The sequence below is a fragment of the Crocuta crocuta genome, unplaced genomic scaffold, assembly GCF_008692635.1.
Source record: "Crocuta crocuta isolate KB4526 unplaced genomic scaffold, BGI_CrCroc_1.0 scaffold145, whole genome shotgun sequence".
Classification (NCBI taxonomy): domain Eukaryota; kingdom Metazoa; phylum Chordata; class Mammalia; order Carnivora; family Hyaenidae; genus Crocuta; species Crocuta crocuta.
Genome location: NW_027530857.1, coordinates 606,396 through 632,615, shown reverse-complemented (window position 1 = coordinate 632,615; position 26,220 = coordinate 606,396). Strand labels below are relative to the sequence as shown.

The 26,220-nt window shown below is 41.3% G+C and overlaps 1 protein-coding gene across 1 annotated transcript in view; it reads right to left on the bottom strand.

Moving 5' to 3' along the window:
• GPLD1 (glycosylphosphatidylinositol specific phospholipase D1) overlaps nucleotides 1-26,220 on the bottom strand; it is a 58,378-nt gene that overhangs the window by 20,545 nt on the left and 11,613 nt on the right. Inside the window, exons 3-10 of the mRNA XM_077769593.1 lie at nucleotides 23,049-23,127; nucleotides 19,758-19,855; nucleotides 19,266-19,376; nucleotides 17,604-17,652; nucleotides 16,594-16,648; nucleotides 6,944-7,051; nucleotides 6,711-6,738; nucleotides 6,478-6,617 (exon numbers count right to left, since the gene is read on the bottom strand). Coding sequence (XP_077625719.1) covers nucleotides 6,478-6,617; nucleotides 6,711-6,738; nucleotides 6,944-7,051; nucleotides 16,594-16,648; nucleotides 17,604-17,652; nucleotides 19,266-19,376; nucleotides 19,758-19,855; nucleotides 23,049-23,127 — 668 coding nt within the window. The remainder of the gene's footprint in view (nucleotides 1-6,477; nucleotides 6,618-6,710; nucleotides 6,739-6,943; nucleotides 7,052-16,593; nucleotides 16,649-17,603; nucleotides 17,653-19,265; nucleotides 19,377-19,757; nucleotides 19,856-23,048; nucleotides 23,128-26,220) is intronic.

Below are 26,220 nucleotides of genomic sequence, written 5' to 3'. Positions count from 1 at the left end.
AACAAATAAATGTTGGGGCTCCTGGCTGCCTCAGTCTGAAGAGCATGCAACTCTTGATTTCGGGGTGTGAACTCATGTCCCATGTTGGGTAGAGAGATCACTTATAAATAAAATCTTGAGGGGCGCCTCGGTGGCTCAGTCAGTTAAGTGCCCAACTTTGGCTCATGTCATGATCTCGTGGTTCATGGGTTTGAGCCCCACATTAGGCTTGCTGCTGTCAGTGCAGAGTCTGCTTTAGATCCTCTGTCCCCCTCTCTCTGCCCCTCCCCTACTTGCACTCTCTCAAAAATAAATAAAACTGAGCCTGGGTGGCTCAACTGATTAAGCGTCAGACTCTTGATTTCAGCTCACGCCATGATCTCGCAGTTTGTGATTTTGAGCCCCATGTCAGACTCTGTGCTGACAGCTCAGAGCCTGGAGCCTACTTTGGATTCTGTGTCTCCCTCTCTCTCTGCCCCTCCTGCATTAGCTCTCTTTCTCTCTCAAAAATAAATATTAAAAAATGTTTTAACAACTGATTCATAGGGGTCCCAGAAGATGAAAGAGAGAAAAAGGGATAGAAGGTTTATGTGAGCAATCATGGTGGAAAACTTTCCTAACCTGGGGAAAGACACAGACATCAAAATCCAGGAAGCAGAGAATTCCCATTAGATCCAATAAAGAGCAACCATCCACAAGGCAGATCATAGTCAGATTCACAAATACTCAGGCAAGGAAAGGATCATGAAAGCAGCAAGGGAAAAAAAAAGTCCTTAAACTACAAGGGAAGACAGATCGGGTTCACAGCAGACCTTACCCACAGAAACGTGGCAGGCCGGACGGAAAGGAGGGGCAGGATATGTTCAACGTGCTGAATCGGAAAACTATGCAGCCAAGAATTCTTTATCCAGCAGGGTGTCATTCAAAGTAGACGGAGAGATTAAAAGTTTCCCAGACAAACAAAAATTAAAGAAGTTCATGAACACTAAACCAGCCCTGCAAGAAATTTTGAGGAGGACTCTCTGAGGGGAGAAAAGATGAAATAAGACAAAAAGGACCAAAAGTAACAAAGACTAGAAAGGACCAGAGAACACCACCAGAAACTCCAACACTACAGGCAACACAATGGCCATAAATTCCTATCTTTCAGTACTCACGCTAAATGGCAATGGACTAAATGCTCCAATCAAAAGACATAGGATAACAGAATGGATAAGAAAACAAGATCCATCTAAATGCTGTTTACAAGAGATCCATTTTAGACCTAAAGACACCTTCAGATTGAACATAAGGGGATGGTGAACCATCTATCATGCTAATAGTCGCCAAAAGAAAGCCAGAGTAGCCATACTTAATAGCAGACCATCTAGATTAAAATAAAGACCATAACAAGAGATGAAGAAGGGCATTATGTCATAATTAAGGGATCTATCCACCAAGAATATCTAACAATTATAAACATTTATGTCCCACATGTGAAAGCACCCAAATATATAAATCAATTAATCACAAACATAAAGTCATTGATAATAATACCGTAATAGTAGGGGACTTCAACAACCCACTTACAGCAAATCAACAAGGAAACAATGGCTTTGAATGACACACTGGACAAGATGTATTTAACAGATGTATTCAGAACATTTCATCCTAAAGCAGCAGAAAATACATTCTTCTCGAATGCACATGGAACATTCTCCAATAGATCACATACTAGGACACAAATCAGCCCTAGACAAGTATAAAAAGATCAAGATCACACCGTGCATATTTTTAGACCACAACTCTATGAAACTCAGAATCAACCACAAGAAAAAATTTAGAAAGATAACATATACTTGGAGGCTAAAGATCATCCTACTAAAAAATGAATGGCCTAACCAAGATGTTAAAGAGGAAATTAAAATGTACACGGAAGCCAATGAAGATGATAGCACCACAGCCCATAAGCTCTGGGATGCAGCAAAAGTGGTCACGAGAGGAAAGTATATAGCAATCCAGGCCTTCCTAAAGAAGGAAGAAAGGTCTCAGATACACAACCTAATCTTACACCTTAAAGAGCTGGAAAAACAACAGCAAATAAAACCCCTAATCAGCAGACGACAGGAAATGATAAAGACTAGAGAAGAAATCAATGCTATATAAACAAACAAACAAAAAAGACAAAAAAACTCCAGTAGAACATATCAATGAAACCAGAAGCTGGTTCTTTGAAAGAATTAACAAAATAAACCCCTAGCCAGTTTGATCAAAAAGAAAAAGGAAAGGACCCAAATAAAATCAAGAATGAAAGGGGAGAGATCACAACCAACGCTGCAGAAATACAAACAATAATAAGAGAATATTAGGAGCAATTGTATGCCAATAAAATGGGCAATCTTGAAGAAATGGACAAATTCCTAGAAACATATAAACTACCAAAACTGAAACGAGTAGAAATAGAAAATTTAAACAGACCCATAACCAGTAAAGAAATTGAATTACTAATCAAAGATCTCCCAACAAACAAGAGTCCAGGGCCAGATGGCTTTCCAGGGGAATTCTACCAGACATTTAAAGAAGATTGAACACCTATTCTTTTGAAGCTGTTCCGAAAAATAGAAATGGAAGGAAAATTCCAAACTCATTCTATTAACCCAGCATTACTCTGACTCCAAAATCAAGATACCACTAAAAAGGAGAACTACAGACCAGTTTCCCTAATGAACATGAATGCAAAGCTCNAGAAACATATAAACTACCAAAACTGAAACGAGTAGAAATAGAAAATTTAAACAGACCCATAACCAGTAAAGAAATTGAATTACTAATCAAAGATCTCCCAACAAACAAGAGTCCAGGGCCAGATGGCTTTCCAGGGGAATTCTACCAGACATTTAAAGAAGATTGAACACCTATTCTTTTGAAGCTGTTCCAAAAAATAGAAATGGAAGGAAAATTCCAAACTCATTCTATTACCCCAGCATTACTCTGACTCCAAAATCAAGATCNAAAACTGAAACGAGTAGAAATAGAAAATTTAAACAGACCCATAACCAGTAAAGAAATTGAATTACTAATCAAAGATCTCCCAACAAACAAGAGTCCAGGGCCAGATGGCTTTCCAGGGGAATTCTACCAGACATTTAAAGAAGATTGAACACCTATTCTTTTGAAGCTGTTCCAAAAAATAGAAATGGAAGGAAAATTCCAAACTCATTCTATTACCCCAGCATTACTCTGACTCCAAAATCAAGATCCCACTAAAAAGGAGAACTACAGACCAGTTTCCCTAATGAACATGAATGCAAAGCTCCTCAACAAGATACTAGCTGACCAGATCCAACAGTACATTAAAGAATTATTCACCACAACAAAGTGGGATTTATACCTGGGACGCAGGGCTTGTTCAATATCCACAAAACAATGTGATACATCACATCAGTAAAAGGACAAGAACCACATGATCCTCTCAACAGATGCAGAGAAAGCACTTGACAAAATACAGCATCCTTTCTTAATAAAAACCCTCAAGAAAGTAAGGATAGAAGGATCATACCTCAAGATCATAAAAGCCATATATGAAAGACACACCACTAATATCATCCTTGATGGGGAAAAACTGAGAGCTTTCCTCCTAAGGTCAGGAACACGACAGGGATGTCCACTCTCACCACTGTTATTCAACATATATTGGAAGTCCTAATCTCAGCAAGCAGACAACACAAAGGAATAAAAGGCATCCAAATCAGCAAGGAGGAAGTCAAACTTTTACTCTTAGCAGACAACAGGATACTCTATATGGAAAATCCAAAAGATTCCACCAAAAAACTACTAGAACTGATCCATGAATTCAGCAAAGTCACAGGATATAAAATCAATGCGAAAATGAACTATTAGGACCTTATCAAAATAAAAACCTTCCACACAGCAAAGGAAACAATCAGCAAAACTAAAAGGCACCCAATGGAATAGGAGAAGGTATTTGCAAATGAAATATCAGATAAAGGGTTAGTATCCAAAGTCTATAAGGAACTTATCAAACTCAACACCCAAAAATCAAATAATCTAGTGAAGAAATGGGCAAAAGACATGAATAGACACTTCTCCAACGAAGACATCCAGATGGCTAATAGACGCATGAAAAAATGCTCAACATCACTCATCATCAGGGAAATACAAATCCAAACCATAATGAGATACCGCCTCACACCTGTCAGAATGGCTAACATTAACAACTCAGGCAATGACAGATGTTGGCAAGGATGCAGAGAAAGAGGGTCTCTTCTGCACGGCTGGTGGGAATGCAAACTGGGGCAGCCTCTCTGGAAAACAGTGTGGAGGTTCCTCAAATAATTAAAACTAGAACTACCCTACAAGCCAGCAATTGCACTACTGGGTATTTATCCAAGGGATACAAGTGTGCTGCTTCGAAGGGGCACATGTACCCCAATATTTATAGCAGCACTATCAACAATAGCCAAGGTATGGAAAGAGCCCAAATGTCCATGGACGAATGAATGGATAAAGATGTGGTGTATACATAACAATGACGTATTACTCGGCAATCCGAACGATGAAATCTTGCCATTTGTAACTATGTGGATGGAACTAGAGGGTATTATGCTGAACGAAATTAAAGAAAGACAAGTATCATAGGACTTGCTCATACGTGGAATTTAAGATATAAAACAGATGAACATAAGGGAAGGGAAGCAAAAATAATATAAAAACAAGGATGGGGACAAAACAGAAGAGCCTCTTAAATACAGAGAACACACTGAGGGTTGCTGGAGGGGTTGTGAGTGGGGGACGGGCTAGATGGGCGCGTGGCATTAAGGCGGACACCTGTTGGGATGAGCATTGGGTGTTCTACGTGGGGGATGAATCACCGGATTCTACTCCTGAAGTCATTATTGCACTATATGCTAATTAACCTGGATGTAAATTTAAAAATTAAAAATTTTTTTAATTAAAAAGAAATGAAATCTTTAAAACAAATAAATGCAGGTCATTCACACTCACATGAGCAACATAAACTTCCTTCCAATGATAATTATAATACTAGTAGCCGACATCTATGAAGTGCTTCCTACACGCTAAACCATTTACACAAGTGATCTCAGGAAGTACTCCTAACAGCCCCACGAGAGAGAGAAATATTTCTGTCCCCATTTCACAGATGAGAAAACAAAGCTTAGGGAGGTTTAGCCGCTTGCTTGAGATAACCCAGCAGTGAGTGGCAGTTCTGAAAAATTCCAAAGCCTATCCTCTACCATCGTGTGCACCAAAAACTCACAGCCACAGAGGGAGAGCCTGGAGACTTCACTGGAGACTTATCTCACAATTAAAAATGGCATTTCTGTTGGATTGTTTATCTCACTGTTCCCCAGCTGCTTAAAACAGGTTTAATATTTACAGCCTAATGTCAAATTTATCATACAAGGGAATTGTGTTCCAAATCTCGATATATAATTATGCTTAATATTCCTTGAATATTTCTTTAATTTATTTTCAACGTTTCTTTATTTTTGAGGGAGAGAGAATATGAGCAGGGGAGGAGCAGAGAGAGGGGGAGACACAGAATCCGAAGCAGCTCCAGGCTCCAAGCTGTCAGCACAGAGCCCAACGTGGGGACTGAACACACGAACCATGAGATCAAGCCCAAGTTGAGCTGAGCCCAAGTTGGATGCTTAACCACTGAGCCCCCCAGATGCCCCAAATACTAGCAAATGTTTTTAAGGGCAAAAGAATGGCATCCAGCGTATAATATCCCAGAGCTACACACATTTGGGCCTCTCCGATTTATACCCCAGCCCTAGAGCCCTTACTTGGGGGAGCCGCGTCTGGGACAGATCCGGCCCTAGAACGCCCGCACCGCCTTGTCTGCACGGGCGCCCGGGCGCTGCTTCCGCTGCAGCCCACACCCGCCCGGCTCGGCCGGGCAGCGCGGGGGCTGTGCACCCAGCGCGGCGGTCCCACATGCAGCAGGGCCCCCCCACGGGCCCAGAGGTCTACTGCGCTGGCCGCACGCCCTGGCCGGAGGCCCCGGTTAACACTCGTCCTGGACGCGCAGGGCGCGAGCCGGACGCTGTTCCACGCGGGCCGAATGTCAGGCCCCCACAGAAGGCTGTGATTTACAAAGGCGTCCAGGCCTCGTTTGACTCTGGAGGAGGGGGTCCAGGGCATTGCCCTCTGAACCCCCTTAACCCTGAGATGGCAGCGGCAGGAGGGGGGCTCGCTGCGCCCTGGCTGCCGGAGCCTGCGCACAGCTCGGGTCCTCCCTGAAGAAGGGGCGCGGCCCAGGGGTGGACCCTCTCTCTGACCCCAGCTCTGCAGGATCCACCTCTCCGTCCCTAAAACCCGACACAGCAGCACGTGTAACCAGACGGGAGCGCGTCTGCGTTTTGAGGTGAGGGCGTTCCTTTCTCTCCCTCCTTGGTTACGACAGGCTAGCACTTCATGCTTGCATTTGATCAGTGGAANGGAGGACCTCGCACGAGCAGAGCCGGGGCTCACCTGGTCCCGTTCTCTAACATGAAGCTCGTCAGGCGATAGATGTTCGTGGACCAGTAAGCCATGTCATCCAGGCCCCCCAGGAAATATTCTTGGAATTGTTCCACCAAGAATGGGGACTTTCTGGAATAAGTGGGATACAGCTACAGCAGAGGAAAAGAAAAGTTACCAGTAAGTGCTTTTCCTGGTGTCTTCACAGTCCTTTAAATTGAGATTTTGAAGAATGAACCCCTTACCTTGGAAACAGCTAGCATCTCACCATACCTGCAACACGAACGATAATTTTGCGTGTGAGCTGTGGTTTGTACAAAGAGATGAAGCAAATAATGAAGAAAAAAACCCCATCAACATGCAACTGCCTTTGAATAAGCCAAATCCCATAAATCCAAACTGCAACTCAGGAAACGGAAACATCAGATAGGAAGTCACTCTGAGATCAGCTGCAAGCTCCCCCCTGAGCAACACCTACATTTCCAAGAACTGAAGGTATGTACAGTCAACGATTGCACTTTTGGTGATGACTTCTCGCCCATAGAGCTTCTTATAAATTTCCAGTAGATCTTCCACCGGCACATACCTGAAAAAGGCATTAGAATAAAATAAGATTCTGAAGTTAAAGATAATGTGGGAGGCAAAAGTAGCTACTGGATTTTTTTGACGAATTTTTTTTTCCTGTGAGATCTTGTTTTATTTTTCTAATATAATTTATTGTCACATTGGCTTACATACAACACCCAGTGCTCATCCCCACAAGTGCCCTCCTCCATGCCCATCACCCCCCTTCCCCTCTCCGCTATCCCCCATCCACCTTCAGTTTCTTCTCTGTATTTAAGAGTCTCTTATGGTTTGCCTCCCTCCCTCTCTGTTTGAAACTACTTTTCCCCTCCTCCTCCCCCATGGGCTTCTGTTAAGTTTCTCGAGTCCACATGAGTGAAATCATATGATATCTGTCTTTCTCTGACTTATTTCACTCAGCATAATGCCCTCCAGTTCCATACACACTGCTGCAAATGGCAGGATTTCATTCTTTCTCATTGCCCAGGAGTATTCTATTGTATGGATAAACCACATCTTCTTGACCCATTCATCAGCTGATGGACATTTGGGCTCTTTCCATAATTTGGCTATTGTTGAAAGCAGAGCGGCTACTGTTTACTCCATGAGTATTTTGTGCCAGGCATTATGCAAAGGACTTTCCAGGAACTATTTAAGCCTACCTACAAGCCCAGGTGTTTGGCATTCCTGCTTGACACTAGAGGAAGCTAAAGCACAGAAAAGTGAATTGATTTCCCCAAAGAGGCACAGCAAACAACTGGCCCCTTAACCCAATACTTATGGAGGTTCCTTCTAAGACAGGACACTAACTCTAACCGGTAAAAATAATGACTCTTGTGAATTCAGAGTTTGAGGAGCAATATATTTTTATTCTTTTGAGCACTGAGTTATTATTGAAAGTTGTTATTTTTAAAACACCACAATTGGGGGCATCTGGGTGGCTCAGTCAGTTAAGCGTCCGACTTTGGCTCAGGTCACGAGCTCACCATTCATGAGTTCAAGCCCCTCGTTGGGCTCTGCACTGACAGCTCAGAGCCTGAAGCCTGATTTGGATTCTGTGTGTGTGTGTGTCTCTCTCTGCCCCTCCCCCACTCACACTCTGTGTGTCTTTCTCTCTCAAAAATAAACAAACATTAAAAATATTTAAAAAACAAAAACAACACCAAAAATGTCTCCTCACCCCAACATCCTGGTTTTAGAGTACACAGTGTAAGATGGTAAAAAGAATTCTAAGTCAGTTTTTTGATTCACAATACTCATTTCAGTCAAAAGAGTAGCGTACATTAGATTAATGCTGAATCATCTTCTGTTTTCACTTCTGAAGCCTTAGAATACACCAGACAGAAATCAAAACCAAATAAAATCCTATTTCAATATATTTATAAGAATCTATGGAAAAATCCATCTTTTATTTCACAAGAGCACCAGAGTGATCCTCCCAATAAAAATAGCTCTGGGCTGGATAAAATAACAAAAATATTTTTTTAGATGAATCATCAAGCTAGCAAGAAAGTAAAAATCTTCCAAAGGCCCAAAACAAATTGAAACCGGAAACTTGAAGAAGTAAGCAAGTGGGGAGGCCAGACTTTGCCCTGAGCTCTTGGAGATTTTTAGAGGCTGTGCGGGGTGCAGGAGAGGTGTGTTCAAGCACAGAAACCAGCCAAAGCAGCCCTTCTCAGAGGAGACTCGGAACCAGTGGCTAGCCTTCTGCGTGAGTATTAGCTAGAAACAAACCTAACCTGTCAAGAAGGTCAGCAAAGAAACTGACAATGGATGAAGGGGAAAAGATATAAATCTCCCCCTAAAATTGGTAACTACCGCCAGTCCCACAGAGGTTCTGTCCTACATCCATGCTATCTCTGTCGTCAGAAAAACCTCAAGGGCTGAAATAACTCAGTATGGTCCTAGGTCCTCAGGCCTCCTGCGAGCCTGCACAAGTCAAGACAAACCCGTCCCTGGAGAAACGCAACTCGAAGCCCAGCCATGAGTAATTCAAGCACCACGGGACATACCCAGAGAGCCAGCGTAACAACAGTGTAACAACAGTAATAGTTGCTAAAGTAGACTTGAAAGCAACAAGCATTCATTGGAGATGAAGAGGGTCACTACGTCATGAGGAAAATGTTCAACTCCCCAAAAAGACTAAGATTTTTAAACTTGAATGTACCTGACAGCATATCTTCAAAACGTATATATAGCAAAGTGATAGAGCTTCAAGGAAAATGGGAAGAAATCCAACATCAATCACCAGGGGAAAGGTTTTTAACAAATTTCTCTCTCAGTAATTATTAGATTGACCTAATATAAAATAAAAAGGCTCTTTTATTAATAATTTTAACAATAAATTTAATAAGCTTAAGCTAATAAGCACATATATATATATATTGGGCCAAAAATTGGAGAACATTCTTGGAATATTTACGAGAGTTGATCATGTTAGACATTAAAACAAGACTCAACGGAAGACTCTTGGCCAAGACAGCAGAGTAGGAGGGCCCTAGATTGATCTCATCCCATGGATACAACACCCACATCAATACCAATAACCCAGAAAATGACCCAAACACTGGCAGAAGAATCTTCACAACTAAATGCAGAGCAGAGGCCACATTAAAGAGGGTAGAAACATGGTGGGGGCTCAACCCCACAGGCCTGGCCACCAGAGGGAGGGAGCCATGGTCTCATGGAGGGGCAAGAAGCAGATTATCACACTGGGGAGACGACTTGGTTCCTTGAACATGAATGAACTTCTCCCCAGAGTCACCAAAAAGAGAGAGACAGAGAGAGAGATGGTAAATAAACAAAAGCCCCCCCCCCAAAAGAGGAAAGTAACAACTGACTCCACAGAAACACAAATAATTTTAAGAGAATATTATGAAAAAATTATGTGATGACAAGTTGGACAATCTAGAAGAAATGGATAAATTCCTAGGAACAGATAGCCTACCAAAACTGAATCAGGAAGAAGTAGAAATTTCAACACACTGATTATCAGCAGTGAAATTGAATCAGTAATCAAGAAACCCTCAGTAAACAAAAGTCCAGAACCATATGGCTTCACAGGCAAATTCTACCAAACACACAAAGAAGAGTGAATACCTATTCTTCTCAAACACTTACAAAAAATAGAAGAGGAAAGAAAACTTCCAAATCCATATTATGAGGCCAGCATTATCTCGATCCCAAAACCAGATAAAGACACCGCTAAAAAAACAGAGGTACAGGCCAATACCTGACGAACACAGATGCAAAAACCCTCAACAAAATACTAGCAAACCCAATCCAACAATACATTAAAAAACACATTGACCATGATCAAGTAGGATTTATTCCTGTCTTGAAAGGGTGCTTCTGTATTCACAAAAGTCAATGTGATACATAATATCAATAAAAGAAATAAAAGCCTTATGATCATTTCAATAGATGCAGAAAAAGCATTTGACAAAGTACAACATCCATTCATGATAAAACCCTCCACAAGATAGGTGTAGAGGGAACATACCTCAACATAATAAAAGTCACATCTGAAAAACCCACAGTGAACATTGTAATCAATGGTGACAAACTGAGAGCGTTTCCTCTAAGGTCAGGAGCAAGAAGAGAATGTCCACCCTTACCACTGTTATTTAACATAGTACTGGAAGTCCTAGGCACAGCAGATGGACAACATAAATAAAAGGCATCCAAACTGGTAAGGACAAAGTAAAATGATCCCTATTTGCAGATGCCATGATACTATATATAGAAAACTCTAAAGACACCACCAAAAAAGCACTAGAGATGATAAATGAATTCAGTAGGATCGCAGGATACAAAAATCAATGTACAAATTTCTGTTGTATTTCTATATTCTATATTCTAATAATGAAGTAGCAGAAAGAGAAACTAAGAAAACAATCCCATTTACGATTGCACTATAACCAATAAAATATCTGGGAACTAAAGAGGTGAAAGACCTGCACTCTGAAAACTATAAAATACTGATGAAAGAAATTGAAGATGACACACCAAAAAATAAGACATTCCATGCTCATGGATTGGAAAAACAAATATTGTTAAAATGTCTACACTACTCAAGGCAATCTATGCATTTGCTGCAATTCCTATCAAAATACCAAGAGCTAGAATAAACAATCCTAAATTTGTACAGAACCACAAAAGACACTGAAGAGCCAAAGCAATCTTGAAAAAGAAAGGCAAAGCTGGAGGCATCACAGTTCCAGACTTCAAGTTATATTTCAAAACTGCACTAATCAAAATGGTAGGAGACTGGCAGAAAAATAGACATAGATCAATGGAAATGAATAGAAAACCCAGACGTGAACCCACAACTATATGGTCAGTTAATCCATGACAAAGCAGGAAAGAGTATCCAGTGGGAAAAAGACAGTCTCTTCAACAGACGGGGCTGGGAGAACTGGACAGCAACACGCACAAGAATGAACCTGGACCACTTTCTTACACCACACACAAAAATAAACTCAAAATGGATTTAAAAACTAAATGCATGATCTGAAACCATAAAAATCCTAGAAGGGATCTCAAGCAGTAATTTCTCTGACATCAGCCATAGCAACATTTTTCTAGATCGGTTTCCTGAGGCAAGGGACATAAAGGCAAAAATAAACTATTGGGACTTCATAAAATAAAAAGCTTCTGCACAGCAAACAATCAGCAAAACTAATAACATCCTACTGAATGGGAGAAGATATTTTCAAATGACATATCTGATAAAGGGCTAGTATCCAAAATACATAAAGAACTGAAATGTTTCCACCAAAAAAAAAAAAAAAAAAAAAAAAAAAAAAAACAACCCAACAGCAAATAATCCAATTTAAAAATGGGCAGAGAACATGGGCATTTCTCCAGAGAAGACATCCAGATGGCCAACAGACACATGAAAAGATGCTCCTCCTCACTCATCACCATGGAAATACAAATCAAAACTACAATGAGATACCACGTCACAACTGTCAGAATGGCTAAAATCAGCAATACAAGAGACAACAGGTGTTGGTGAGAATGTGGAGAAAAAGGAACCCTTATGCGCTGTTGGTGGGAATGCACACTGGTACAGCCACTGTGGAGAACAGTGTGGAAGTTCCTCAGAAAGTTAAAAATACAACTGCCCTACAATTCAGCAATTGCACTACAGGGTATTTATGCACAGGATACAAAAATACTAATTCAAAAGGATACATCCACCCCAATGTTTATAGCACTATTATCTACAATAGCCGAATTAGGGAAGCATTCCAAGTGTCCATCAGCTGATGAATGGATCAAGAAGATGTGGTTTATCTATACGATGGAATACTACATGGCAATGAGAAAGAATGAAATCTGGCCATGTGTAGCAACATGGATGGAACTTGAGGGTGTTATGCTGAGCGAAATAAGTCAATAAGTCAGGCAGAGAAGGACAGATACCATATGTTTGCACATATAGGTGAATTAGGGGGAGCTTAACAGAGGACCTTGGGGGAGGAGATGGGGAAAAATAGTTGGGAAGAGGGAGGGAGGCAAACCATGAGAGACTCTTGAATGCTGAGAACAAACTGAGGGCTGATGGAGGTGGGGGAGAGGGGAAAAGGGTGATGGGCATTGGGGGAGGGCACTTGTTGGGATGAGCACTGGGTGTTATATGGAAACCAACTTGACAATAAACTATTTAAGAAAAAAAGAAGAAGGTATGGTCTATATATAGACAATGGAATATTAATTGGCCAGAAAAAAGAATGAGATCTTGTCATTTGCAACAACATGGAGGGATCTAGAGAGGATAATGCTGAGAGAAGTCAAAGACAGTACCATATGATCTCATTCATATGTGGAATTTAAGAAACAAAACAAATGAATAAAGGGGGGAAAAAAAGAGAAAACAGACCCTTAACTACAGAGAAGAAACTGATGATTACCAGAAGGGAGATGGGTGGGGGGATGGGTGAAACAGAAATAGATGAAGGGGATTAAGAGCACACTTATCATGGTGAGCACGGAGTAATGTACAGAACTGCTGAGTCACTATATATTGTACACTAATATAACACTAGTTTAACAATACTGGAATTAAATTTTAAAGCTTTTAAAAAGATTCTACATGTTTTATAAGAATCTGAAGAAAATATATAAGTAAAAAGTCATGAAAGAAGAAATGAACATACAATAGAGAAGATTGATAAAGCCAAAAGTTCATTCTTTAAAATAATAAAACTGAAAAATATTACTTGAGATTAATTGCTGAAGATGTAAGAAAAAACAGGATAAAGAACATTTATGGATAACAAGGGAACACAAGTACAAATAAAATTAAAAAATAAAATATTATGAACAACCTTACGCTACAGTGCTTAAACAGAGAAAACAGTCCTAGAAAAAGAGAACTCCTTAGGAAGAAGTTAACAAACTGTATAGTCCTATAACCATAACAGAAGTTTTTAAGAAGTCCCTACAAAGAATACCTGGCCTAGAGAACTCCACAAAGTCCACCAAACATTCAGGAAAACAAAGTTTTGATCTTACACAGACTTCCAGAGAACAGAAATGGAAGGAACATTTTCTAACAGACGTCATGAAGCCAGCCCAACCTTAATACCAAAGCCAAACAAGGACAGAAGAAAGGAAAATCACAATACAAGCTCACCCATATAGAAAAATGCAGAAACCTCAGGCAGCAAGAGATGAAACAAACATTAAAAAGAAAATATGCTATGGCAAAGTTGGTTTGTCCCAGGAATTAAACTTGATTAAATATTAGCAAATAGATTAGTAGAATCACTGTATTAACAGATTAAGAGAAAACTATTTCAACTGATGCAGAGTTCAATACATAAGAAGTTAACTCATAACAAAAACTACTAGCAAACTGAAATAGCAAGAAAATGCCTTAAGTTGATAAAGGATAGTCACAAAAACCCACAGCAAACATTATATGTGATGAAATTTTGAAAGTATTCTTTTCAAGATCACAAACAAGGTAAGTATGCTCAGTATCACCACTTCTTTTTTAATTTTTAATGTTTTTTTTTTGAGAAAGAGAGAGACAAAGTGTGAGTGGGGGAGGGGCAGAGAGAGAGAGGAGGAGACACAGAATTCAAAGCAGGCTCCAGGCTCTGAGCTCTCATCACAGAGTCCAACGTGGGCTTGAACCCATGAACTGTGAGATCATGACCTGAGCTGGAATTGGATACTTAACCGACTGAGGGGCATCCCCCAATATCATCACTTCTATTTACCTGAAAACATTAGCCAGTGTGATGCAGCAGAAAAAAGAAACTTATAAAGGAAATAGGAGAAAAAAAATGGTGACATTCTGTAGAGGAGACATTGTGAGTCTACAGTAAATTTAAAAGCATCTTCAGATACATTTGAATTAGTAAGAGAGCATAGAAATGTTTCTAGATACAAAAATCAAAATTAGGGGCGTCTGGGTGGGTCAGTCAGTTAAGCGTCCAACTTCAGCTCAGGTCATGATCTCATGGTTCGTGGGTTCGAGCCCCGCTTTGGGCTCTGTGCTGACAGCTAGCTCAGAGCCTGGAACCTGTTTCAGATTCTGTGTCTCCCTCTTTCTCTGACCCTCCCGTGCTCACGCGCTCTCTCTCTCTCTCTCAGAAATAAATAAAAAACACTAAAAAAATTTTTTTCATCAAAATTAGAAAGTCACTTACATTTCTATACAGCAACAATCAATTAGAAAATAAAACTGGTACCAAGAGTTATCATTTATGGTAGCAAATAAAAAGTCTCTGCAACTTAATGAAATAAAATATGTATGACCTTGATGACAAAACGCATGAAAGTTTAAAGTCATTAAAGGAGACTTAAATAAAATATATAGCAGAGTTATGGCTAAGAAGACTCAATATTACAAAGTTGTTAATTGTCTTCCAGTGGATCTCTAGATTAAAAAAAAAACTCTAATCAAAATTCCAACAGGATTTTTCTTAGAACATGGCAACTTGCCCTTATCACTTTATTTGAAAGTGAATATGCATGGTATGTCTAAAGAAAAAGGACAGGCTGGCAGAGCGCCCTACTTCACATCAAGAGGTATTATAAAGCCACTGTAATTTTAAAAAATCGGTATTGCTCATGAACAATTAGATCAATAGAACAAATCAGAAAGCCCAGAAATGGACCCAAACACATTTGGAATTTTAATTGATGTCAGAGAGGGCATTAAAGAACAATGAGGAAAGGATAGACTATGGGTAAGTGTCCTGATTTGGAGATTATCAGTTACGTCTCCAGAAAGAAAAAAAAATCAGGTTTTATCTCAGAATATACCAAAAAATTAACTCCAGGTAGATAAAAGACAAAGGTTAAAAAAATAAAACCATAAAAGCTCTTGAAGGCTAAGTGGGAGAATAACTTCATGCCCTCAAGTAGGGAAGGATTTCTTAAATAAGACATCAAAGTACAAATTACAAAGTAGAAGACGGATAGAGTCGACTACTCTACATTAAAATTAAGTTCTATTTATTGAAATACATCATAAGTAAAAAGACCTGCCACACACTGTAAAAGATATTTATAACAAATAAAGATAAACTGACCAAAGATTAGGAGCCCTAAAAACAAAGAACACTCAGAAATAAGTAAAAAGTACAAAGAAACCAACAGAAAAATAGACTAAAATCCAAACAAGATTTTTCACTTAGTATCAAACACAAATGAACAAATATGAAAGAATGTTCAACCTCACTATTAGTCATCTGGGAAATACAAATTAAAACTTTAATGAGATACCATTACACACCAAACAGGTCATCTGTAAGTTGGATGGTACCCAGCATTGGAGAATGCAGACATAGAGCTACCAGAGTAGAAACTGGAAGACCTTTCTGAAAGTCTGGGCTTGCTTAGTAAAGCTAAACACGCACAGGCCCTATGACCCACCTATTCCATGTCTAGTGGTGATTATGAGAGAGAATCCCCTCTAGTGTATGTACAAAAACGTTCATAGCAACGCAAAAACGCTCCATACGGCTTACGTGTCCATCCACATGAGAATGGGTAATTCATCTGGTATACCCTTACAATGGAGTACCACGTCCCGGTGAAAATGAATAAACTACCGCCAAACACATCCATGTGATTGTATCTCAGAAACAGAAATGTAAGCAAAATTTGAAGAATACGTGCTATGCAATCCTATTTATCTAAAGTTTAAAAACATGTACTATTTCTGTGTATGGGCACATCCCTATGTATTAGACCGTAGAGAAAAGCAACAAAATGATGAACAGGAAACCCACAGTAGTGGTTACCCCAGTGGAAGAGAAGGTGAGGAGACAGGGCAAGGAACTTATAAAAGACACCAGTAAGGCTCAAATTCTTAAGCTGAGTGGTAGCTACACAGGTTTACATTATCTTACGTTTTTTGTAAATATTTTTATACACCTCAAGTTTAAAGAATCTACCTAGACCGTTCTAATCTGCAGTTTTACCTTTCAGAATTTACAAATGCAGAAGCCTTCTGCTTACACTGTAGGTTATATTTTCTAAGGGGATAAGGGTCAATGCCATTTAGAGAACACATATGTAAGTGTGTATTGCTCTTACCAGTGCCGTGCAAGGTAATTAAAATTAAATTGGAATTGGCTCAAAACATCTCCTCCTATGGCACAAGAAAAATATGTACATTTGGTCAGCGACAGTACGTAGCATGCTTCCTCCAACACAAATTTGCACAGTCCAGGTTATTAGCTTATCACATTGTGATATGTATCTGTTTGTTATTTCAGGTATAGGCATATCTTTTAAGAAAAAGTGATCTTTTATATCTTAGGCAGTAAAACATATGAATTAAGAAAGAAATACCTGTATAAGTAAAAGTTTCTCACTTTAAGATGAACGATAGAAGTTCTTTGAAAACCCCATTCACCATCTACTTTGGATATTGGAAGGTCATTTACTACAGGAACAAGATGGAGTATACCTCCTTGAAAGCTGAAGTATTGGGTGATTTTACGTAAGGAGTTTTAACCTGATATAAAGTAAAGCTTTTTAAAATTATGATACAAGTCAATGATGAAATGTGATTTTTTAAATAAAAAAACCCACACATTTAGAACTTTTTGGAAATACGTCTCTTTGTTAAAGTATATACCCATATGATAAATGAATTATTAAAACAGAGAGCTAGTTAGTATAATGTACTGGAAAAATAGGATAAAAATCCATATTTTGCTTGAAATATTTGGGGTTTTTTAGGATCAACTGAATTTTATACACATACACACAAATGAGAAAGAGATAACGCACCAAGCCCACCATCTTTGCCACATCTTTGCCAAAGGACACTCCCGGAAGCATCTGTTATTATCTGGACACCTTCCTGCTTATTAGACATTTCACAAGGTGACTTAATACTTACCTCAGAGTATGAAACTGACATTTTTACTCAAGGGAACCACATAGCCAGTTCTAATTCATTATGAAATGGTCTCAGTTAAGAAGAAAGAAACAGGTTATTAAAAATAGGGGAAGACACAGAATTAAGATAGAGACTCCATGATAAGTGAGATATAATTACTGCAAAAGAAAATTTGGCAAATGTAAATAAATAGTACCGAAGTCACCAGCCGGATGCGCCTCAGAATAGGAGCCATGAAAGTCAACCTGAAAAAGAAAGAGAAACACCCAGTGTGTATGTATGTATGTATGTATCACAAACTGTAGCCCAAGCCACTACCCCACAGCCAAGCCGGTAGTGGGAAGGTGAAGTTCTCACCCGATGAAATGCTAAAGGTACATAGGTATAGACTCAATTTTCAAAAATATGTTTCATTTTATCATTTTATTTTATATTACATTATTAAACATATATTCTATTTAAATAATTATATTATTTGTTAAAAATTATATTGGCAGCTTGGTCGTATACTATTGTTTGGTAGTAAATAAACCTATCGCAAATGTTTGCACCTCAGAGGAAACACACACAGTCTTGATGGAGTCCAACCATGAGCTTCTCACAGAATGGTACTAATGTCAACTGGTGACCAGAAGGCACTTCCAGAAGTAAGTCACCAGGGAAGATGGCCATCTCCAGTTTGGGGATATGGTTGTTTCATACAGGACATTGAAAAAGAAAACACAGTAAGGAAGGATGGGCAAAATGGATGAAGGGGAAGGAGGGGGGACAGGCTCCCAGTTATGGAGTGAATTAGTCACGGGAGTAAAAGGCACAGCCTTGGGACTGAAGTAGTGATGTAGTAGTGCTGTGTGGTGACAGACAGCAGCTACACTTGTGAGCATGGCATGCTGCATCCGGTTGTCCAATCGCCATGCTGGACACCTGAAATTAGCGTAACAGTGTATCAACTACACTCAAAAAATTAATTTAAAAAGGTAAATTAAAAAAAAACCACGTGGAACCATTACTTTCAAACAGAACAAAGTGGCACGCCTTCATAGCCTCGTGAGTACACAACTTGAATAAAACATGCAATTTCCCCAATGTTTGTGACTCTGAACATCACATTTATCGCTGTTTTCAGGGCACATTAGTGAATGGCTAATGCCTGTGTGATGAATGTACAGGTAGCAGGAAGATTAAGAGGAATCAATAGGAACAGATGGAAATCTAACAAATTAACTGCTTTGGGCAAGAAGTCTTGCTTCCAAACAATAGCCCAATTATGGAGAGAGCCTAAATGTCCATCAGCTGATGAACAGATTAAGGAGATGTGGTACATATACACAATGGACTACTACTTGGTGATGAAAAAGAACAAAATCCTGCCATTTGCAACAACGTGGATGGAATTGGAGGGTATTAGGCCAAGCGAAATGGGTCAGAGAAAGACAGAATCACATGATTTCACTCATATGTGGAATTTGAGAAACTTAACAGATGATCATAGGAGAAGGGAAGGAAAACTGAGATAAAAACAGAAGGAGGCAAACGGTAAGAGACTCTTAAATACAGAGAACAAACTGGGTTGATGGGGGCGGGGAAACGGGTGATGGGCATGAGGAGGGCACCCGTGGGGAAGAGCACTGGGTGTCCCCGTACGAGATGAATCACTGCGTACTACTCCTGAAGCCAAGTCCTGAGAATAAATAAATAATATTCCTAAAAAAACAATTAAAAAATAAAAAAGAAGCCTAGTTTCCACATGCCCTGAGAATAACCTCAAGTTTTCCTCTCTCCTCTCAAAGGGTTAGTTTTACATCGTGAGGACAGCATCCCTCCCAAATCACCATTAATCACGAAGACAGGTACTCACAGCTGCCATTGTCCTGAGGAACCCTTGTGGGATCCCCAGGCTGTGCCAGCTGACGTCGGCCACCATGTGAGAGGTGACTCCCAACAGGAACGCCACCAATTTCTCCGTATCCTGCCAAAGAAGCAAATTAGAGTCCTATGTGCTTGGGTCATTCTATAAAAATCCTATTAAAAGTTTTAGTAAGTATGCTTTCCATTACTGAGACTTAAAAATAAAATCAGAGGGGCGCCTGGGTGGCTTAGTCGGTTAAGCGTCCGACTTTCGCTTGGGTCATGATCTCGCNAGGCAGGTACATTGTAGTTTCTAGTCACAAAAATCATAAAGGACTCTTTGAAATATTTTATGGATATCAGATTAATTATTCTCAGAACAAAACAAGGAAGAGACGTACCCCAAACGTTTTTAAGTGGCTTATTCAGATATTAACTAGNAACACGGGGCTGGGCGGGTCTAGGACAGAATTTCTTCTTGGCCTTAGGGGGCTGTGCCTACCTCCGCCCAGGGAAGAGGATAGTTCTCTCGGATGTAATGAACGCTTGCATTCAGAAATGGGGTCCAGTGGGTGCTCTCGGACACGTCATGGAATTGCCCTGGTGAAAGAGAGGGTCTCAGGACTTTCTCAGCAACTGGAGACCCGCAGTCAAATCTGCCACCAGCACGGCCGCCCGCTGCAACAACCCTCCCCCTTCCCTCCGAGTCTCTTAGTTTCTTCTCTTGATGTTCAGAGGATGCCTCTAGAACAGAAGAAGCAGCACGCACGTGTGTGCGCGCGCGCACACACACACACACACACACACACACACACAAACAGAAAACGGAGCCTGAACTGGCTCACAGCATCTCGATTCACTTGGGCTGCATGGAGGCGGGAACAGTTTCCAATTCTGTGCTCTAAAGGCGAGGAGAGGAGGGGGAGCCTGGGAGGCTCAGCTGGTTAAGCATCTGACTCTCGATTTCAGCTCAGGTCATGATCTCACAGTCTGAGAGATCGAGCCCCGAACTGGCTCTGCGCTGACAGCATGAAGCCTGCCTGGGATTCTCTCTCCCTCTCTCTCTGCCCTTCCCTCAAAGTAAAATAATTTTAAAAAATAAGAAAGGAAGGAGAGAAGGGTTAGGGTTAGTGGTGTGAGGGAAGTGCGGTGGGAAGGGGGTGTACAGGTGTGTGTGGCGGGGTGTATATTTACTGTGTGTGTGATCTTCATCCATCACAGTCCACCCTCCTAACAGCACAAAACACAAAAAGTAGAAACTCCAAAGGCCTTCAAGTATTTTAATTGACAATTGTTTTATAAGGGCACTGGCCCCAAGCTTCGGCTGAGAGTCTCTATTCCCCTTATTCCCACAGTAGGGGGAGGGGAGGGGCTGGAAAGACAGTCCGGGGCATCTACTCGAAACCTCCCAAAGCCACACATTCTCCCTGGGTGTCCAACGTCACAAGGGGCAACCAAAACCAGAACTCCAGAGTTTAGGTCCCTCAGTTCAAGTATTTTCACGGTCACTCAAGTAAAAACAGCCTAACCAATTTTCAATCACTGGTTTTTCTGGAAATGATTTTAAGAGACGTTGCAACTAAGAAATGTGATTTTTGCACTAATGGTTTTCCTAGAGATAAAACTTACAATTCCTATTTTACAGAGCTCAGTACAAATCCAAAATTAAATATGGCGGTAGCCCGTTTGACAAACCTCCCCTTAACCAAATTGTTTTCTGTGCCCCTCTGTAAACCTCCAGACCATAAGCAGAAGAAAGCCCTGCGCCCTCTGGGGCCTGGGGCCTGGTGGCAGCCAGCAGACTCCTGTCCCCACAGCCGTGCTGTTACAGGGAGTGGGCAGGGTCCCTTCCATTCCTGGCTAGGATGGTCCTCGGTGTTGTAGTTATGGGCTTTGCTCAGTATTAGGTAAACTGAGGCAATGGAAGAACAAAAACAAAGCTGTTTCTTTGGCAGCTGAGCATCTGAGAATGTTTGCTTTTGAAAGATGCCATGAAAGTGAACCCCAAAGACGAAAGACAGGTGCTACGGAAGTAGGTGTGTGTGAGACCCAGGTGAGATCTGGAAAATTTTCATAAAAGTCTAAGCGAAGTCTGCATCGAGTTCTTCATAATCAGTACATAGTTTATAATTCTTTTTTTTTTTTTTTAATGTTTGGTGGGTTTGTTTTGTTTCGTTTTGTTTTGAGAGAGAGACAATGTGAGAAGGGGAGGGAGAAACAGAATCCGAAACAGGCTCCAGGCTCTGAGCTGTCAGCACAGAGCCCGACGTGGGGCTCAAACCCGTGAACCATGAGATCATGACCTGAGCTGAAGTCAGATGCTTAACCGACTGAGCCACCCAGGCGCTCATATTTCATAATTCTAAGCGATCTCACTGATGGATCCGTCTGTGTTGGTTGAGGCAAGGCAGTTACTGCTGTGGGAAAAAAGGAAAATTCAGGAGAGTGGGAACTACTTTTTCATTCTTCTCAAAGTCTGCAGTACCATACGTTTAGCTGTCTCTTAAAATGTCATACGTTAAGCAAGTTTTCTCAAATTTAATTGACCAAAACAAGTCCTTTTTTACTTATTTTTTACGGAAGAGATCAAGGAACTGTTAAATTACGAAAAGACATTACAGCTCCCTGAACGCAGTGTTGGGAAGGGCTAAAGAGGAAACAGGTTTAGGAAAAAACTGTAACAAGCAGGCAAAATAACAGGATTAAGAAAGGATAGTTAACAGACTAAGAAGGAAACAGAAAAAAAAGAAAAACCCAACCTTCCAGATGTGAGAGACACGAAAGCTTAGTTATCTGGTAGTAACTACAGGGGTGAGTGGCAACAAACATTCCACTGAGCCCCATGTATCAAACCGAACATCGACACCACGGCTATGACTGCAAAATTCCAAAATTGGTTTACGTGATGACCAAAGTACTGGATGTCTTTCCTGTGTCCCTCAGATCCGAGGTCCACCCTTCTCTGCCCCGCCCTGTACCCCTGAGGGACCTGCTCAACTGGCCTCTTTGCCCTCCGGCTTTGGTTGGGTTGGGCCAATGGGGAGATCTGAGGGGAGATCGGAGAGAAGGGAGAGAGAGATGGGGGTATTCATTCTCCCAGCTCCCCTGCTGCGGGGTCACAGGGCCTGGCTGTGTCCCTGCCTGAAGGTCTGGCCCCCAGCAAGGGGTCCCCCATGCAGCAACCTGTCTGCAGATCTGTTAACTGCCCCCTCCCTGCACTACCCTCCCCAGTTCTCTTACACTGTGCCCATATCCTTGTAAATGGCCACCTTATCCACACACCCCAAATTACTCCACTAGAGAGCACCTTCCGGGCCTGATGCGGCCCCAACTGACACACCCCATAAGCCCAATTTGCTGGTAACCCCACCTTAGGTCTACAGAACACTTGACAAAATACACATTAATGTCAACAAAAATCTGGTTAAGAGGCAAGCTGGCATTACTACTAAGTTACAGGCTCGGAAACAGACTCAGCCCCGCCAGGACTTTTTAAAGGTCATGTGCTAACAGACAATGTAGCAGGAACAAGAACTCAGACCCTTCAATCTCTTTCAAGATGTTTTCTCTTCCACCACAAAGCAGTAAATTAAGGGTGCACGGGATCGTGAAAAATTTCAGAATTTCTGTGCTTATGTAGGTAAGGTTTGGTTACACGGAAAACGCAGTTAATGTGAACCAAGTCACTGACCAACAGTAGTGGAAGATATGATGTGCTGTGGTTTTTAAAGCCTAGCCATTCCTGTCGCTCAAGTGAAGGTGACATTGTTTGATCTGTAAAACTCCATCTTACCTCTTTCGCAGATGCTGGGGTAAAACGCATCGGGAAACACAGCTCCCGCCTGATATGCATCCTGGTGTTTGAGCAACAGCTGGGGAGCAGGAAAACAGAGATCAGGGGCCAGAGACAGCAGCTCGGGCAAGCCCACCAACAGGAGGAGGAGGGGGGAGGCTTATGTCGTAATAAAAACTCATGCAGAATCCAAGACAACGCCCTCCAATAGCGGACCTCGGGCTCTGTCCCAGCAAACACAGGCTGATCAAGAAGTAGCAAAAACCACTTATTTCACTTGCTCTGTTCACCCGGCAGAGTGGAATTTCCCCAAGGTTATTTCACCACCCGCTTTGTGGAAAGGTTTTCAATGATCCAATGAAGTCAGTGAAAAGAGAAAATACATACACATACATACATAAAATATGCACATACACATAAGAGACACACATACACATAATAGACACACATACATGTAATACACACGCATATACATTTACACAGTTGACCCCTGAACACAGATTTGAACTGTGTGAAGTCCACTTACACACAGATTTTTCCCACTAAATATAGTAGAGTAGTCTAAGTGTATTTTTCTTAATGTATTTTCTCATTAACATTTTCTTTACCTTGCTTTATTAGAATAGAGTATATAATATATGTAACACAAAATAAGTGTTAATTGACTTATCAGTAAGACTTCTGGTCAACAGTAGGACTATTAGTAGTTAAGTTTTGGGGGACTCAAAAGTTATAGTTGGATTTCAACTGCCTGGGGGATTGGCCCCCAGCCCCTGTGTTGTTCAAGGGCCAACTATGTGTATACTGAGATCTATATATACACAGAAGTTTACAGTTGCTATGTAAGATTATGTATTTTGTGCTTGGGGGGAGGGGGCTCTTCCTTGGTTGACTGGCTCACTCCTTTCTGTTCTGACCCCCTTCAGGTGGGCCCAGCTGTTTCTAGAGGCTAGAAAGCCAGGACTACATTTCCCAGACTCCATGGAGGAGCCCCTTCTTCCCCTCTGCTTCTTCAGCTAGCAGGGAAGTGCCTGGTTTGCAGCAGAGGTAGGGGGTCCCAGGTAGAGTACAGAGCACCCATTTTGCTAGTAAGGAATGTGGCTGAGGTGAGGAGGTCCTGGAGCCAACAGTCGAGATGGCGGCTACTTGTTCTCCAGCCTGTGCAGGAGGCAGCTGGAGCTGGAGCTGGGACCGGGACCGTTTGCCTAGACCCAGGTGGCCCTGGCAGGCCAGCTCTGGCTGTTGTTCTGGGTGTTGTTCTGGGAGTCCTGCCTGGACGCTCAGCCCACAGCTTGCCCTTCCAGTGCTCACCCGTGGTCAGCACTGAGTTCCCAGTTCTGGGCATCGAGTCCCTCTCAGCAGAGGGGTTTCCGTGATCTGCAGATGAACTCTGCCACAGCGGGCCAAGTAAAAGCGTGGCAACCTAAACTTTCTAATTTACCTGTAAGGACTTACTAACCCCCATCGCCACCATGATGTTGGGCTCGGAGATGCATGTTTGATGAAAGCTAGCTCGGTTAGAACCCTCCCTGAGACTCCTCATCTGAGCTGTGTGGAAGACACCCTCTTCCCTTTGGGGATTTTCAGCGTCAAGGCCGAGTCCTGGATGGCCGGTGTCCTCCACGTGGACAGAGACCACCACTCGACCCGTGGGTAGAGCTCTGTTCCAACACTAGAAGTTACGTGCGCCCATAAAGTCTCCTTTTTCCCTCTAAAGATAGCTCGAGATGGACTTTTGTCACTTAAAAATAATAGTTAACTTTATTGAATATTTACCTTGTCAGCCACTGTCCCTGTCATTCTGTATGATAAAGACTCGAATCTGCATCTCTAGGTGAGGTAGATCCTGTTATTTAACATTAAAAAATAATTCCGAAGTAAATTTTGTAAAGTAAATGTGTCAGCAAAATAGGAGACTGCTGGGGGGAAGTGTATGGGGGAGGATGCATCCTTCAGATATAAAAATGTATTCTTAAGCTACAGAAAAAATAGTAGTAGGATACTGAGCTCGAAAGACATCAATGATGGGCGCCTGGGTGGCTCAGTCTGTTAAGCATCCGACTTAGGCTCAGGTCATGATCTCGCGATTTGTGGGTTCAAGTCCCACGTCGGGCTCTGTGCTGACAGCCCAGAGTCTGGAGCCTGCTTCAGATTCTGTGTCTCCTCCTCTCTGCCCGTCCCCTGATCACACTGTCTTGGTCTCTCAAAAATAAGTGTTTAAAAAAAAATTTTTTTAAAGAGATCAGTGAAACAGAAGAGTAAGGAAACAGACTTAAGTGTACACCATATACAGTGACGAGGAGTGAAGGGTGGAGTAACCAATAAATGGTGTTGGCGCAATCCTGTGGCGGGGAGGCTTCCAGCGTGGCATTCGGACATGGACTTGAAATTAGCATAACACGAGGTTACTAGACCCCTAACAGGCTTATGCCAAAATAAATACAAGGTGACTTAAAGAGTCAAAGGCAAAACAAGAAGGCACGAACTTAGCAGGACAAAACTTAAGGAAATAACTGCACCATCTCAGAGTGGGAATGATTTTTCTAAGCAAAGCATCCAGGAAGAATCCATAAAAGAAGAGAATGATGCATTTACCTCAAAATGTAAGCATTTTGCATGGTAAAAAGCACCAGAAGCAAATTTAAGAGAAAAGTAACCATGAGAATCATTTGATACATGATGGGGGCCCATATATTTAATAAGTCATTTTTCCACATCAAGATAAAGATAAATATCCTAATTGAGAAATGAGAAAAGATATAAACGATTCACATAAGTACTAGAAATAGTTCATAAACACTTGAAAGTATATTTAACTTCATTCATAATTAACTAAAATGCCAATTAAATCTATAACAAAACACTATTTTTCACCTACCAAATTAGCAAAAATGAAAAAATAAAAAAACAGGCTCTAAAAGTGACTGTTTCCAAATCTGAAGATACCTATTAAGAAATTTCAATGGAATACATGAGCAATTAATGGGGACACCTGGGTGGCTCAGTCGGTTAAGAGTCTGGCTCTTGGTTTCGGCTCAGGTCAAGATCTCAGGGTTTGAGTTTGAGCTTTGTGTCAGGCTTTGCACTGTCAGTGTGGAGCCTACTCGAGATTCTCTCTGTCCTCTCTCCACTGCTTGCTTTCTCTCTCAAAATAAACAAACGTTTTTAAAAA